The sequence below is a fragment of the Oncorhynchus keta genome, chromosome 34 (assembly GCF_023373465.1).
Source record: "Oncorhynchus keta strain PuntledgeMale-10-30-2019 chromosome 34, Oket_V2, whole genome shotgun sequence".
Lineage (NCBI taxonomy): Eukaryota > Metazoa > Chordata > Actinopteri > Salmoniformes > Salmonidae > Oncorhynchus > Oncorhynchus keta.
In genome coordinates this window covers 57,803,892-57,822,279 of record NC_068454.1, presented here as the reverse complement: position 1 = coordinate 57,822,279, position 18,388 = coordinate 57,803,892, and the positions used below count along the sequence as shown (strand labels likewise).

General features: G+C 41.0%; 1 protein-coding gene across 2 annotated transcripts in view; it reads right to left on the bottom strand.

Annotated features, from left to right (window-relative positions):
* Positions 1-15,075, bottom strand: part of rspo1 (R-spondin 1) — a 31,693-nt gene extending 16,618 nt beyond the window's left edge. Inside the window, exons 1-2 of one of the 2 annotated variants that reach the window (XM_052494150.1) lie at positions 14,592-15,075; positions 50-770 (exon numbers count right to left, since the gene is read on the bottom strand). In XM_052494150.1, coding sequence (XP_052350110.1) covers positions 50-149 — 100 coding nt within the window. In that variant the 5' untranslated portion in view covers positions 150-770; positions 14,592-15,075. The remainder of the gene's footprint in view (positions 1-49; positions 771-14,591) is intronic. The other variant, XM_052494151.1, reaches the window with a different exon arrangement.
* Positions 15,076-18,388: the final 3,313 nt, after the last annotated feature.

Here is an 18,388-nt window from a genome sequence, read left to right as displayed (position 1 = left end):
AAGAGGGAGAGTGAAAGAGGGGAAGGGATTTGAGGATTTGGTAACTCACTCCGTCTCTGCCTCTGTCCCTTTGAGAGCTTGAGGCCGCTGTCGCTGTGACCCATGGACCCGAGAAAGATCATCGCCAGAGCCACCAGTCCCAGCTGCATAGTCCCTGGTGCTGACCGGCCAAGCGGGGTCCCCCCTGCAGGCAGACGGATAAGGCGGGGGGCCCCTTCCACTCTGTGACAGGTGGATCACTCTGCTGCTGTTGCTGCTCCTCCCTGCTGCTTCCCTCCCTCCGCTGCTGCTGTCCACTGGGTCTCTCTCTCTCACTCGCTCTCTCTCTCTGTCTCTCACTGTCTCTCTCTCTCTCTAAGGGCTGCTGTGTCCACAACTCCCTTCAGCGGAGGATTATGCTGCTACGGCTGCAAATCCAAACATGCCCGGGGCACAAGCCATAATGGTGGTGTGGGGGGGGTCGGTTGACGATGTAATGGAGGAGCGATGCGTGGAGTATGAGAGGAGAGGAGAGGTGGAAAAAGGAGGAGAGGAGAGTGTGGCACTCCTGTTGGTTCAACCCATGAAGACTCGGCGGGGCTAACAGGGGAGCAGGCAGCCTGTTGGAGGATCGCCAAGGAGCGTTTGGTGTGAATGAGCACCCGAGCCCAGGAGCATGTGTCTTATTAAAGATGCTCTGAGGAGGCGTGGGGGGAGGGACAGGAGTGGGGCTGCTAAAAAAAGCTGGAGACTCCTACATGTGACAACGCATCTGTCTGTGCCAGGACCTGCTAGAGAGACAGAGACAGAGACAGAGACAGAGACAGAGACAGAGACAGAGACAGAGACAGACAGACAGACAGACAGACAGACAGACAGACAGACAGACAGACAGACAGACAGACAGACAGACAGACAGACAGACAGACAGACAGACAGACAGACAGACAGACAGACAGACAGACAGACAGACAGACAGAGGGGAGTTGGGAAGGGGTGTGTGTGATGGGGAGAGAGAAATAATGAGACATGAGCTCTAAAACACCAAGCCATTAAGTTAGCATGTCAAGAGTAAATCCACCTCTTGGCCAAGACTGAAACAGATACAAGGTTTTGTAACAAGAACGGAAATTATATCAATTCCAACCATGTCAACCAACAGTGAACCAATGATAAGTACTGGAATTCAAAAACAGTAACTTGATTCCTCCGTTCTTTAAACTGCTTTGAGGGAAAATGTATTGAAACATTTCCAAAATACACAGTATTATATCTGATAAGTAAAATACTTGTTTAGGGCAATCAGCGTCCATTTGTCTTTTGACCTGAAATCAAAGCATAAGATAATGCACTTTCATTCCAGGTTTAAATGGACCGCAGTCATTTCCAAACCTTGAAATCGATGCAGATTCATTCAAAGTATTAGCAGCTATGGCACAATGAAACAAAATACCACAAATAGTTTTGGGTCGTTTGCTACACATCCAGTTGCCTTTGGAGAAGAGAGTTGATTTGAAAAATATGTTTGCTCCATTCTTAAAGTAAAATAATGAAAAAACACATAATAGTCCTTCTACAAACACTTGGAATGAACAAGTGGTGCAGAGATCTTCTCAGATAGTGTCAAGCTATATTTACAGCTCTTGCATATACGGAAAACATAAGGCATAGCTTGTCTGGAACAGTGCAAACAGGGTCTTCTACCCCAGGGGTGAAACAGCAAAACAGGGCCATATTTGGCTGTTATTGTGGCTTGTGAATCATAGAGAAGTAAGCCTACAAAGACATTTTGGCTGAGTTCTTAAAGCCCCTAAAAAACTGCCCCTAAAAAAAAGCAACTTCTCATTCAGAAAACAGCCTATGTGGCATAGACATGAGTCACAACCATTTATTCTACTGTCATAATGTACTACAAAGTGGAAATAGGATCGTTTTGGTCATAGTCAGTCTCGATAAAAACAGTTTTTTTTGTGTGTTTTTTAAACTTGTGTCTGTGACTGCATCACAATGGAAATTAAAGTTGGATTTGTTTCAATCCTAGTCACATGCCGTCAGCTGGCAGCACAATCATCAATTCGGAGTGCAGCTAGCTGACTGGTTGACTTTGGATATCCCTATGGGGCTAGTTAGGGACAATAGGGTAAATTACAAAGTGTACAAAGGACAAAATGTAAAAATTCCAATTGCTCCAAATTCCAATGACTTAAAAATTCATGTACAAATAATGAAAGCATTTAATGAAAAAACAAAAAAGGTGTGCAACATGAAAATATTGTCTCGTTTACATTGTGTAATTTATTGTAATTTATTGACGGTCGCAAAAGCGCCTCAGAGATAGGCTATCCAAAGTGAAGCCAATTTTGCCACAGTTTCACACCAGCCAACTGAAGCTAATTGTCAAAATAATTGAGCTATCTCTTCCCACCTGCAAACAAACACGAGACATGCACATCAATCCACACCACAAAACCAACTTCAGTCATGGCCGCTAGCATTTCTTAATGAACCAAATCGAAAACGAGGCCAAATCAGGAAGTGCAGACATCCTTTAACATTCTATAATGACCTATAATATCCCTACAATAAACTATAATGTCCCTAACACGCACTATAGTGTCCCTAAAGAAAGTTTGAATCAAACCTGCAAGAATCCCAGCTAGATCTTACCATGCTTTTCTTACATTACTGCCACAACCCCGCCAGGCAGTTAAGCCTACAATTCTGACCCTAATCTCAAGTGGCTGTGCAAAGAATCCAGATCAATTAAAACACAGAGTGTAATCCAGTGAACTCTGTATTTTACCATTGTTTAACTAGGCAAGTCAGTTAAGAACAAATTCTTATTTTCAATGACGGCCTAGGAACAGTGGGTTAACTGCCTGTTCAGGGGCAGACGACACTACAGTGGTAGGCTTGATTACCAACAACGAGACGGCCTACAGGAAGGAGGTGAGGGCCCTCGGAGTGTGGTGTCGGGAAAGTAACCTCACACTCAATGTCAACAAAACAAAGGAGCCTCCTAACCACATTGACGGGACAGTAGTGGAGAAGGCGGAAAGTTTTATGTTCCTTGACGTACACATCACGGACAAACTGAAATGGTCTACCCACACAGACAGTGTGGTGAAGAAGGCGCAGCAGCGCCTCTTCAACCTCAGGAGGCTGATGAAATTCGACTTGTCACCAAAAGCACTCACAACCTTTTACAGATGCACAATCGAGAGCATCCTGTCGGGCTGTATCACCGCCTGGTACGGCACCTGCTCCGCCCACAACCGTAAGGCTTTCCAGAGGGTAGTGAGGCCTGCACAACGCATCACCGCAGGCAAACTACCTGCCCTCCAGGACACCTACACCACCCGATGTCACAGGAACGCGAAAAAGATAATCAAGGACAACAACCACCCGAGCCACTGCCTGTTCACCCCACTATCATCTAGAAGGCGAGATCGTGTACAGGTGCATCAAAGCTGTGACCGAGAGACTGAAAAACAGCTTCTATTTCAATGCCATCAGACTGCTAAACAGCCATCACTAACATTGAGTGGCTGCTGACAACATACTGACTCATCTCGAGCCACTTTAATAATAAAAATTGGATGTAATAAATGTATCACTAGCCACTTTAAACAATGCCACTTTATATAATGTTTACATACCCTACATTACTCATCTCATGTGTATATACTGTACGCTATACCATCTACTGCATCTTGCCTATGTCGTTCGGCCATCGCTCATCCATATATTTTTATGTACATATTTTTATTCATTCCTTTACACTTGTGTGTATAAGGTAGATGTTGTGAAATTGTTAGATTACTTGTTAGATATTAATGCACGGTCGGATCTAGAAGCACAAGCACTTCACTACACTCGCATGAACATCTGCTAACCACGTGTATGTGACAAATAACATTGGATTTGATTTGAACTACACGGCAGAACATGAATCCAGATTGATAGCCAGTGTGGCTGAGATCGACCAGACAGCCCCTCCCCAGTGAGCCCATTTGTGTAAAAATGTCTTGCTATTGTAAAACAATATTAATGTGAGCAGGGACAGTATTTAATTAAGGGGTCTCGTCCATCATGATGAATAAGAGTGTCTCTCCGAGGGGAGTCTCTGAGATTAAGGGCCGCTGACTGGGTCCCTCTGTTGCGGCGAGTTAGTATGTGAAGAAGTCACACACACACACACACAAACACACACATTCATGCTATACACACACACACACACACACACACACACACACACACACACACACACACACACACACACACAAAACAACTGCTGCTACCAGACCCTTATTATGATTGCTATATACTGCACAATTTAAATACTTGCTCCCCAAAACACGTGTAAATATTGGACTGTAAATTGTGCCCTCTTGTATTATACTTATGCTAAAATATGTATTATATTCTACTGAGCCATTTACTTTATGTTCATATTCTCATATTTTATTAGTTCTTATTGTTGTTGCATTGTCAAGAAGGAACCTGCAAGTAAGGATTTCGTTGGATGGCGTATACCATGTGTATCCTGTACATACGACTAATAAAACGTCAAACTTCAAACACACACACAGCAAAGAAGCTGAAACAGAACAACAACAGGCACACACACTAACACACCACAGCAGTATGAAGGCAATTGCGCATACTGTGGTCCACATGCATACGGACAAACAGTTTGACACCCTAAATACTCCTTTAGGCAGACTAGCCTTGCCAAGCCATGTCAAAGATCTCAGTTAACCAGCATAAGGATTTAAAACGTTTTTTAAATGATCTCCAAAAACAGCCACCTGCACCCCAGCTTTCTCCTCTGCTGCTGCCCGGGTTTATTTGCTTTTTGAGGTGAATATTAGAGACATTTCTTCAACACCTACCCCTATATTTACCGTCAAGAGCCAAAAACGATAAGGTTTGTTAATTGAGAGGGATGCTTGGAGAGCAAGGGGGACATGTCCTGGACCAGGGGAATTAACAACCTAGAACAACACGTCCAGACCAGGGCTGAGTCATTTAAGAGATGTTTCACACCGCACTCCGCCTCCGACGCTTTACTACCTGCCGATGAAGCACACTCTGTCCCATCCATCCGTGTCCTACCTTTATATTACGGCGTGGCGATAAGCCTAGAAGTGACAACGGACGACTGATACTCAGATAGAGAGAGAAGGGGTGCTAGAGAGGAGAGAGAGAGATAACGAGAGAGATTGCAGCGTTTGAGAGAGCGAGAGAGATATGAGGACGAAAGATGTTTGAAAATACGTAGAGTGATAAGACAGTAAAACAGATGAAGAGCAAGATGGACACAAAACACACAACATGACAACATGAGAGTCATCCTTCCACATTGACAGCTGACCTGTCCTCTGGATATGAGGAACATCTCACTGAGCTACTCTGGGGCCACAGTGCCATTTCTTGACAGTTTTCTATGTGCTCTGTCTCGGTTCCCTCATCCATTAAACAGACACAAGCACTGTGTCCCCTTCTTCACAGCCGGCTCCATTCATCTGAATGGAACTGAACTCCCTCATCAAATAGTCAGGAGATTCAAATGCCCTGCTTTGTAAGTCCTTTTGATGAATCAATTATTAAATCAGGCAGGCTCCAGTGAAAGGGAGCTCCCGCCCTCTGGGAATTTGTTGAAACTGAGAAAGTGCCACTACACAGAGCTCAGAGTCAGAAACCTAGCCTACAGATGAACCTGTCAAGATAACGTAATTTAGATCTCAGAGGCCTAATTCACTGGCTGATGTGGTAGGAGCAGTACAAGACAATGTGAGCTCAGTAAAGCAGTAATGGAGTGACACTGTACCATACTCTATTGCATAATGTAAATTAAGTTAATTCAATGACATTCAAGAGACCAAAAGTGCATTCAAATAGTCCTGATTATTATGGTTAGCCAAAACCTATGTTCTGATTGTGACTCCCAGAACACTGTACATTTTGGGGTCCTAAAATCAGACACATACTTATGCTCAGTGTTTGACTTGGACTGAATTAGGTTCAGGGACTCAGCAATACTTTTGAGCTAATAATATTATTCTGTAACAGGTGCAAGAACTCAAGCAATAGAAAATCAGAGGTGCCGGTACTAAGTTCCGGTGATCTCCTGCCTAAATCAAGCACTGCTTATACTGTAGAATCATTAAGCCAAAACAGACATCTCCACTGTCAACTTCTATGTAAATAAAACTCCCTAAAAACTGTCTTTAGCTCTCTATCATATTTTTCCAAATTAAAGCTGCAATATGTAACTCTTTGGGCTACCCAACCAAATTCCCATAGAAATATGAGTTCTAGCTATCATTCTCATTAAAAGCAAGTCTAAGAAGCGGTGGAACTGTTCTATGTGCGCCATTTCTATGCTTCCTGTTCTTAAGTTTCGCTTATGCATCTTTTACTTCAGATAGCTGAAAATATATGATTTTTGGTTACGGAAAATATATTTCACAGCGGTTTAGATGGTACAATGATTCTCTACACTTGCTTGTTTTGTCACATAAACTGAAATTATTTGAACTATTAGAATTTTAGCAACAAGGAAATGGCAGAGAGATTTCTACATAGTGCACCTTTAAACCCAGAACACTAGACACTACTTTATGAGGGAAAGATAACTCTGGCAGTTGCAATCAGCAGCAAGTGTGAGTGAGACAATGAAAAAGAGCCGAGCAGTAAACAGGCGATAAACACAACCTGTGTTAAAGCACTGAATAAAGTAAGAGTACACACAAGCGTTTCGTTCCACTCCCAAAATTTCAGGCCCTGTCCTCCCCACAAGCTGCCTTGCCTTCCTCTGCTTCCACACAGACACAGGGAAACACCTACAAACTGTGGCAGCCTACAGAGCCTGCTCTGGTGCTACTTATGGACTCCAACACACCTCCTATTTTTGTAATATAATGAAATTACTGCTAGGTGGTGCCTGCCACATAGGCACCGAATGGAGAGATTAGCTCCAGTGTAAGGGCTTTTAACTGAGCCTTTTTTATTTTCTTTGGATTCAGATCCAGATTATTTGGTTCAACAACTGCAAGCAGCGAAGAAACAGGGAAGTTATGTGCACTTTCACCCAGGCATACAGTACATCAATGTTTGATTTACTTTTATTTTATTATACTCCCATCTCTGCCTCCGAGCTATAAGCTCCAGTCGCATTAGCCAAACCCGCCCACAGGTCGATGGTAGGGGAGACAAACACAATGGCCAGCTGCATCGAGACAACAGTCCAGCATAAACAGAGAGAGAGAGAGAGAGAGAGTCCACTGTTTGCTAAATATCTGGTGCTTCTGTCCCCAACCAAGGGGGGCCGCAGCAGCACCTAGAACCTCTACACAGATTCTGTCAGACCTGGCCCCTGACAGTAAATCTCAGTAAGACAAAAATAATGGTGTTCCAAAAAAGGTCCACATACTAGGACAACAAATACAAATTCCATCTAGACAACGTTGCCCTAGAACACACAAAAAAATATACTTACCTTGATCTAAACATTAGCACCACAGGTAACCTCCACAAACATGTGAACGATCTGAAACACCAGGCAAGAAGGGCCTTCTACACCACATCATCAAAACTAACATAACATTTGAAATAGGCCAATACTCGCTAATTATCCAAATCCAGAAAAGAGCTGTTACATTCTACAACCACCTAAAAGGATGCGATTCCCAAACCTTCCATAACAAAGCCATCACCTACAGAGAGATGAGCCTAGAGAAGTGTCTCCTAAGCAAGCTGGTACTGTTCACAAACACAAACAGACCCCACAGAGCCCCAGGACAGCAACACAATTAAACCCAACCGAACCATGACAAATAAAAAAGTATAATTACTTGACACATTGGAAAGAATTGACCAAAAAGCAAAGCAAACTGGAATGCTATTTGGACCTAAACAGAGAGTACAAAGTGGCAGAATAGCTGACCACTGTGACTGACCCAAAATTGAGGAAAGCATTGACTATGTACAGACTCGGTGAGCATAGCCTCGCTATTGAGAGAGGCTGCCATTGGCAGACCTGGCATTCAAGAGAAGACAGGCTATGTGCACACTGCCCACAAAATGAGGTGGAAACTTCCTAACCTCCTGTCAAATGTATGGCCATATTAGAGACACATATAGTGCCTTCGGAAAGTATTCAGACACCTTGACTTTATCAACATTTTGTTACATTACAGTCTTATTCTAAAATTGATTAAAAAAACTATTTCATCAGCAATCTATCCACAATGCCCCATAATGACAAAGTGAAACAGGTTTTTAGAAGAATTAGCAAATGTATTAAAAACAAAAAAAAGAAATACGTTACTTACGTAAGTATTCAGACACTTTGCTATGAGACTCGAAATTGAGCTCAGGTGCATCCTGTTTCCATTTATCATCCTTGAGACGTTTATACAACTTGGAGTCCACCTGTGGTAAATTCAATTGATTGGACATGATTTGGAAAGGCACACACCTCTCTATATAAGGTCCCACAGTTGACAGTGTATGTCAGAGCAAAAACCAAGCCACGAGGTCGAAGGAATAGTCCGTAGAGCTCTGAGACAGAATTGTGTCCAGGCACAGATCTTGGGAAGGGTACCAAAACATTTCTGCAGCATTGAAGGTCACCAAGAACACAGTGGCCTCCATCATTTTTTAATGGAAGAAGCTTGGAACCACCGCCTGGCCAAACTGAGCAATTGGGTGAGAAGGGCATTGGTCAGGGAGGTGACCAAGGTCACTCTGTGGAGAAGGGAGAACCTACCAGAAGGACAACCATCTCTGCAACACTCCACCAATCAGGCCTTTATGGTAGAGTGGCCAGAATGAAGCCACTCCTCAGTAAAAGGCACGTGACAGCCCGCTAGGAGTTTGACAAAAGGCACCTAAAGACTCTCAGACCATGAGAAACAAGAATCTCTGGTCTGATGAAACCAAGATTGAACTCTTTGGGCTGAATGCCAAGCGTCACGTCTGGAGGTAGTGGTGGAAAATGTACCCAATTGTCATACTTGAGTAAAAGTAAAGATACCTTAATAGAAAATGACTCAAGTAAAAGTGAAAATCATCCAGTAAAATACTACTTGAGTAAAAGTATTTGGTTTTAAATATACTTAAGTATAAAAAGTAAATGTAATCGATAAAATGTACTTAAGTATCAAAAGTGAAAGTAAAAGTATAAATAATGTTAAAATCCTTATATTACATAAAACCGGCGGCATGATTTTTGTTTTTTTATTTTATTTAGGGATAGCCAGGGGCACACCTCAACACTCAGACATAATTTACAAACAAAGTACTTGTGTTTAGTGAATCCTCCAAATCAGGTAGTAGGGATGACCAGGGATCTTCTCCTGATAAGCGTGTGAATTGGACTATTTTCCTGTCCTGCTAAGCATTCAAAATGTAACAAGTACTTTTGGGTGTCAGGGAATATGTATGGAGTAAAAAGTACTCCAGTACAAAGCAAAAGTCAAAAATAAAAATAGTAGAGTAAAGTAAAGATACCAACAAAAAAATACTTAGGTAGTACTTTAAAGTATTTTTACTTAAGTACTTTACAACACTGCCTGGAGGAAACCTGACACCATCCCCACGGTGAAGCATGGTGGTGGCAGCATCATGCTGTGGGGATGTTTTTCAGCAGCAGGGACTGGGAGACTAGTCACGATCGAGGCAAAGATGAACGGAGCAAATTACAGAAAGATCCTTGATGAAAACCTGCTCCAGAATGCTCAGGACCTCTGACCGGATTGAAGGTTCACCTTCCAACAGGACAACGACCCAAAGCACAGAGACAAGACAACGCAGGAGGGGCTTCGGGACATGTCTCTGAATGCCCTTGAGTGGCCCAGCCAGTGCCTGGCCTTAAACCTGATCGAACATCTCTGGAGAGACCTAGAAAATAGCTGTGCAGAAATGCTCCCCATTCAGCCTGACAGAGCTTGAGAAGATCTGCAGAGAAGAATGGTAGAGACTCCCCAAATACTGGTGTGCCAAGCTTGTAGAGTCATACCCAAGAAGACTCAAGACAAATTGCCGCCAAAGGTGCTTCAACAAAGTACTGAGTAAAGGGTCTGAATATTTATGTAGATTTGATATTTCAGTTGTTTGTTTTTTATAAATTAGAAAAAATGTCTAAAAAACTGTTTTTGCTTTGTCATTATGGGGTATTGTGTCTCGATTAATGAGGGAAAAAACAACTTCATCAATTTTACAATAAGGCTGTAACCTAACAAACTGTGGAAAAAGCCAAGAGGTCTGAATACTTTCCGAAGGCGCTGTATTTCCCTCAGATTACACAGACCCACAAATCATTTAAAAACAAATTCAATTTGATAAACTCCCATATCTATTGGGTGAAATACCACAGTGTGCCATCACAGGAGCAAGATTTGTGACCTGTTGCCAAAAGAAAAGAGCAACCAGTGAAGAACAAACACCATTGTAAATACAACCCATATTTATGTTTATTTATTTCCCTTTTGTACTTTAACTATTTGCACATAGTTATAATACTGTACATAGCCATAATAAGACATTTGAAATGTGTCTATTTCTTTTAAACTATTATGAGTGTAATGTTTGCTGTTAGTTTTTTATTGTTTATTTCACTTTTGTTTATAAAAAAATGTTAATGTTATTTTTTCACCTTTATTTAACCAGGTAGACCAGATGAGAACAAGTTCCTGGCCAAGATAAAGCAAAGCAGTGCGACAAAAAATAACAACACAGAGTTACATGTGGGATAAACAAAAGTACAGTCAATAACACAATATAAAAATCTATATACAGTGTGTGCAAATGGAGTAAGGAGGTAAGGCAATAAATAGACCATAGTAGCGAAGTAATTACAATTTAGAAAATTAACACTAGAGTGATAGATGTGCAGATTATGTGCAAGTAGAAATACTGGTGTGCAAAAGAGCAACAAAAAAAGTAAATCAAAACAATATGAGGATGAAGTAGGTAGTTGGATGGGCTATTTACAGATGGGCTGTGTACAGGTGCGTCGATCGGTAAGCTGCTCAGATAGCTGATGCTTAAAGTTAGTGAGGGAGATATAAGTCTCCAACTTCAGCGATATTTGCAATTGGTTCGAGTCATTGGCAGCAGAGAACTGGAAGGAAAGGCGGCCAAAGTAGGTGTTGGCTTTGGGGATGACCAGTGAGATATACCTGCTGGAGCGTGTGCTACGGGTGGGTGTTGATATGGTGACCAGTGAGCTGAGATAAGGCGGAGCTTTACCTAGCAAAGACTTATAGATGACCTGGAGCCAGTGTGTTTGGCGATGAATATCTAGCCAGGGCCAGCCAACGAGAGCATACAGGTCACAGTGGTGGGTGGTATATGGGGCTTTGGTGACAAAACGTGGAAATTATATGTTTACTTGCTTTGGCAATGTAAACATATGTTTCCCATGCCAAAAATCCCTTTGAAATTAATTTAGAGAGTGAGTGAGTGAGTGAGTGAGTGAGTGAGTGAGTGAGTGAGTGAGTGAGTGAGTGAGTGAGTGAGTGAGTGAGTGAGTGAGTGAGTGAGTGAGGAGAATAGATAGAAAGGAAGAGAGGGAGAGAAGCAATGATAGTGAGGATATACAGTTGAAGTCGGAAGTTTACGTACACATTAGCCAAATACATTTAAACTCAATTTTTCACAATTCCTGACATTTAATCCTAGTAAAAATGTCCCGTCTTAGGTCAGTTAGGATAACCACTTTATTTTAAGAATGTTAAATGTCAGAATAATAGTAGAGAGAATTATTTATTTAAGCTTTTATTTCTTTCATCCCAGTGGGTAAGAAGTTTACATACACTCAATTAGTATTTGGTAGCATTGCCTTGAAATGGTTTAACTTGCGTCAAACATTTTGGGTAGCCTTCCACAAGCTTCCCAAAATAAATTGGGGTAATTTTGGCCACTTCCTCCTGACAGAGCTGGTGTAACTGAGTCAGGTTTGTAGGCCTCCTTGCTCACACACACTTTTTCAGTTCTGCCCACACATTTTCTGTAGGATTGAGGTCAGGGCTTTGTGATGGCCACTGCAATACCTTGACTTTGTTGTCCTTAAGCCATTTTGCTTCAACTTTGGAAGTATGCTTGGGGTCATTGTCTATTTGCAAGACCCATTTGTGACCAAGCTTTAACTTCCTGACTGATATCTTGAGATGTTGCTTCAATATATCCATATAATTTTCCTACCTCATGATTCCATCTATTTTGTGAAGTGCACCAGTCCCTCCTGCAGCAAAGCACCCCTACAACATGATGCTGCCACCCCCGTGCTTCACAGTTGGGATGGTGTTCTTAGGCTTGCCAGCATCCCCCTTTTTCCTCCAAACATAACAATGGTCATTATGGCCAAACAGTTCTATTTTTGTTTCATCAGATCAGAGGACATTTCTCCAAAAAATACGATCTTTGTCCCCATGTGCAGTTGCAAACCATAGTCTGGCTTTTTTTATGGCAGTTTTGGAGCAGTGGCTTCTTCCTAGCTGAGCGGCCTTTCAGGTTATGTCAATATAGGACTCGTTTTACTGTGGATATAGATACTTTTGTAGCTGTTTCCTCCAGCATCTTCGCAAGGTCCTTTGCTGTTGTTTTGGGAATGATTTGAACGCGTCTCCTTCCTGAGCGGCATGACGGCTGCGTGGTCCCATGGTGTTTATAATTGCGTACTATTGTTTGTACAGATGAACATGGTACCTTCAGGTGTTTGAAAATTGCCCCCAAGACTTGTGGAGGTCTTGGCTGATTTCTTTTGGTTTTCCCATGATGTCAAGCAAAGAGGAACTGAGTTTGAAGGTAGGCCTTGAAATACATCCACAGGTAATTTTCCAAGCTATTTAAAGGCACAGTCAATTTAGTGTATGTAAACTTCTAACCCATTGGAATTGTGATACAGTGAATTATAAGTGAAAGAATCTGTCTGTACACAATTGTTGGAAAAATTACTTGTGTCATGCACAAAGTAGATGTCTTAACTGACTTGCCAAAACTATAATTTGTTAACAAGAAATGTGTGGAGTGGTTGAAAAACAAGTTTTAATGACTCCAACCTAAGTGTATGTAACATTCTGACTTCAACTGTAGGTGGTAGGAAAGCGTTATCAGTAGTCACTCTCCTTCATGTTCTAGGCCCGAAAGACTGCTCAGCACCATCAACACTCTCTAATCTAAAGCAGCAGGTAGTAGTAGCACCATGCAGGCCATCTGCATGTGCACGTGTGCCGAAAAACACCTGGCTCTGCCACTGGAATGCTTCAGGAGCCTCCACAGCCCATTTGGGTAATCACTTCCTGTACAGGGAAAGCTGGGTAAAATGTGCTACAGATGTTGACTATAACACTACAGGACTGCCTGCTCTGTACAGTACAGTAGATCTCTCTCCTTCCTTCCTTACTTCCTCCTCTAACTCCTTGTCTGGTAGCTCCCACTGAGATCTACAAGGAGGAGAATTCCTCTGTGTTACCAGCACCACCCTGCCCTTTCAAACGCACTCATAGTCTATGGGGCGCCAGCAGTCAGGGTTAGCTGCACTGTGTGTCTGCATGCTGCACATGCTAGCACACCATGCTGACTTTCAGCTGCCTACAATGGTCTTCTGAGGAGAAAATAAAATCTATTGGAGATCTCCACCTGCCCCAGTCCACTCCAGCATCTCTCTCTACCATAATCTCAGTCTCCAATTGTCTGTCTCCCACCTTTCCTATCACTCTCTCTTTGAAGCGGAACTCAAGGGGTCAGTATTTATGTAAGACTGGTGGAGAAGCAGACAGAGACAGACAGATGCAGAAAAACGGAGAGAAAGAAAGAGAGGGAGAACGAGGAGAGCAAGAAGGAGAGAGGGAGATAAAAGAGGCCAGTGCTGTTTTAATTAACTGCCAAATTGCTGCTGCCACATGTGGAGTACCAAAATAAATGCTCAATTTCTGTGCACTCTATTCCCTAAATATGCTTGAATAGCGACCGGCAGAACCAAAAGCATGCCTCCATACAATCAGGGCACCCCTAATGGATACAAATGGAGGCATTTCAGATTTCTTTCCAGAAAAAGTGAGAAATCTATTTTATTAAACATCACGGGGTTCCTCATGCACATGGGTTACTGAAAATTAGATGATTCCTCTTTCGAAAATGCATTTTTGAGTGTTAATAACAGAAAATATATTGTTCAGACAAACACTATTTTTCCTTACACCTGACCTCGTTCTACATAATAACAGCAGACAAAATAAAACAAGATCAAATTCAATGTCACTGACATTTGAAAAGTTGAATACTAACATGATTGCCATAATGAAAAAAAAACAATAATGACACTTCAAAAATACTTTCATTTTGACATATAAATGAGGGTTGTTTATTAGAGGTAGGCCTATTATTCATCATTAATTAAAAGCTAATTAAGCCATAGTAAGCTAATAGGCTAGCCTAATAAATATGTAATTTAGATGATGATATAATTTGTTTCCCATATTACTTAGAGATCCCATAATATTTCCCATAATTACAGAGATCTAAACTATTCCAAAATGCATTATCAGTATCCAGTCATACAGAATACACAGCGGAATAACATATTGGAATATTCCACCTACCTGTGCATTGCGAACCTCTTATGGTGAGATCCAGTGAGGTGTCGGGTCTCAATTTCCTATTTTATAAGGGAAAATTCGTAACTTGTTTGGTTTCAAAGAACTCCTCCTACATGACACCTCCACATGAGATGGGAAAGAGATCCATCATCATTATAGAGAGACAAATCATTCCCTTTGTTGTATTTTATCAGTTGGCAATTTATGTTGCCATCAAACATTTGGACTCTCCGTGTGCATTATTTATGGCAATTCAAAAATCTGCAACTCATTTCAAATAAAATGAGAAAGTAATCTTTCAAATGCAATCCACTGAAAAATGTTTGTATGTATTTTGCTATTTCTTTCAGTCAGCGCAGTTATTTATAAGAAAGCTCTTGATAGTAAGTCACTCTCTTAATGCAATTTCCACATAAATCCACTTTTAAGCGTCGGAAACCTTCCAACTCAGACAAGTCACTCATAATCCTGGGTTATTTGCGTCCAACCCCATCTATCGGAGTCTCCGCATGCATGAAGTTGAGTTGGCCCCACCCCTCAAACTCACACAGACTGCGAGACGAAAAACCAGAGGTGGAGCTCAGTTGGAGTGTACTGTTTGTTAATGTCATCAAATCTTGGAAAATCCCATTAGTGCTAATCTGTGTTGTAATGAAGCACGAAAAAATATCCGTAACGTTCGGCCATCAAGCCTTTCCCAGCTGGATTGGTTTACGGTTAAAGTGAGACATTTAAATTAGGCATATTCCGGATACAATCTTATTTTACGGGCCAAACGAATTTTATAACGATAATATTTTCATTCCTAAAAAGATATTATATTTTGACATTACTTTTAAATACATAATCTTTAGTGGCTGTGCACAGGCCTAGTCATTTTACTGACAACTAGACCTACACTAATAAGACTATTGAATAAATTTGATCATTTATATATCTCCTAGACGTCTGTTTTCTGCCAGCGCGTCAAGGTGCATTTTTGGCGCAGGGTAAGAACGGTGAAAAAAATGCAAAAGAAATGTAGACTATGCCCAAATCGAAATCACCATTCAAATGTTGAGTTAGGTGTTCGTTTATTTTTTTTTTTTATGTTATTTTTTTAGACTTGGCCATATTTGTGGTTTCTTTTTTAGAATTGGCCATATTTGTGGTAGGCTAATATTAACTGCCAATTTGAATTGTTAAATGAAATAGTATTGACTTGAGGTAACAACGTTTGGTTACAAGCTAGGCTATGCCATTACCATGCTATCATCCTAGAGTACATACTGGATGAATTTGAGGGGCAATGTTTTCTACTCATAGCCAAAGGCTATACAGGATACAAAAGTTGTAATTTACCAAAAGTGCTACCTTTCTCTTATTATCTAGGATAGTAGCCAAAATATATCGTCCATGGTAGTAGTGCATCTGTCATTTTATTTGCAGTAGCTGATAACACTTAACTGTCCTTGACAGGTGCTTGCCACGAGACCTGGGCGTTTTGGCGCCATGTCCGAACAAGGTGAAAAATGCCAAGCTAATCTAAGTATGTTTGATTCTTTTGAAGTGTCCAGTTTTGCTAAAGTAATATTGATTGCCAACAGTGTTGGAAAAAGTACCCAATTGTCATACGTGAGTAAAAGTAAAGATACCTTAATAGAAAATGACTCTAGTAAAAGTGAAAGTCACCCAGTATAATGCTACTTGTGTAAAAGTCTAAAAGTATTAGGTTTTAAATATACTTAAATATCAAAAGTAAATGTAATTGCCAACATATACTTAACTATAAAAAGTAAACGTATAAATCATTTCGCATTCCTTATATTAAGCAAACCAGATGGCACGATATTCTTGTTTTATTTCATTTAAGGATAGCCAGGGGCACACTCCAACACTCAGACGTTATTTATATACTAAGCGTTTGTGTTTACGGAGTCTGCCAGATCAGAGGTAGTAGGGATGACCAGGGACCTTCTCTTGATAAGTGTGTGAATTTGACAAATTTCTTGTCTTGCTAAGCATTCGAAATGTAACAAGTACTTTTGGGTGTCAGGGAAAATTTATGGAGAAAAAAGTACATTATTTTCTTTAGGAATGTAGTGGAGTAAAAGTAAAAGTAGTCAAACATATAAATAGTAAAGTAAAGTACAGATACCACAAAAAACGACTTAAGTAGTACCTTAAAGTATTTTTACGTAAGTACTTTACACCACTGATTGCCAATCATTATTTTAAAAGAACTGTCCTTGTCTTTAGGTAGAAAAGAAAGGCAATGAGAAGGATGGAAGAAACTGTTACATGGGCATGACTCGGACATACAGTATGACTTCGAAGAGCAAGGTTAGTTCATTTGTCTCAATTGATAGCCTGTCTGTGATTAGGAGTCCCATAGTGCGGCACACAATTGGCCCAGCGTCGTCCAGGTTTGGCCGGTGTAGGCCGTCATTGTATATAAGAATTTGTTCTTAACTGACTTGCCTAGTTAAATAAATAAGTAAAATAAAATACAATTCAAATTATCTGCCCTCTATAATATGGTATAATAGTACTACCTTTTCTCATGTTCAATAACTTGTTTAAAACCACCTGTTTTGCATAAGATTGTAGAAATGTGACAGAAGGGGCATTATTAAATGGAGGCTATGCTGTGTAGACTAGTAGGGAAAGTGGTCCTGGAGTCATGGCAAGTTGTTGAATAAGCCATTGAGTTCCCAAAATGTTGCACTTATTGCCGTGAACAATAATCTATCCAGTCAGAGAACAAAATAAACACAATTTCTACAGAAAAGTTGCAAATATTATATGTACCTCTAAAACCATGGGCCTTTTTAAACTAATATGGTGTACTTCGGTCATGTATCTCTTAACGCTCCCCACATATTTCCTTCCTACCACCTCTCCATTTAACAGAGGGGCAAGGTTGAGAGTGCGTGCTATTCACTAATAAGGAGCAGGAAAGTTTTCTAATGAGTTTTGGCCCACCAATCAACCTAAAAGAGATTATGTATTATTTACACCAGAACTGGCCTCATATAAACCAATCTTGCATGACATGGAATGATCATGTTTAAAGTGTTGTTTAGTAATAGGAAACTCATAGTTCCATCAATCTCTCTCACTCTCTCTCTTTCCCAGTGATGAATAAGCACACTTGTTTCTCCTGCTTAAGTGTTGCAGAATGTCAAATCAATCAGAGTATTTGTCCCAATAGATTAAGAGGATGAGAGTGAGAGAAGATAGAGAAAAATGACAAGCGTAGAAGAAATGATAAGCTTAGTAAGCTTCGGCACTGACAGTATACACTGTGTAGAAAACATTAAGAACACCTTCCAAATATTGAGTTGCCCCCTCCTACCCCCATGTTGACTACAATGCTTCCCACAGTTGTGTCAAGTTGGCTGGATGTCCTTTGGGTGGTGGACCATTCTTGATAAACATGGGTAACTGTTGAGTGTGAAAAACCCAGCAGCGTTGTAGCAGTTCTTGACACAAACCAATGAGTCTGGCACTTACTGTACTACTATACCACATTCAAAGGCACTTAAATATTTTGTCTTGCCTATTCACCCTCTGAATTGCACATACACAATCCATGTCTCCTCCCCTTCATCTACAACAGTGGTTCCCAAACGTTTTATAGACCCTGCGTACCCCCACTAGCACCAGGGTCAGCGCACTCTCAAATGTTGTTTTTTGCCATCATTGTAAGCCTGCCACACACACACACACAATACAATACATTTATTAAACATAAGAATGAGTGTGAGTTTTTGTCACAACCCGGCTCGTGGAAAGTGACAAAGAGCTTTTATAGGACC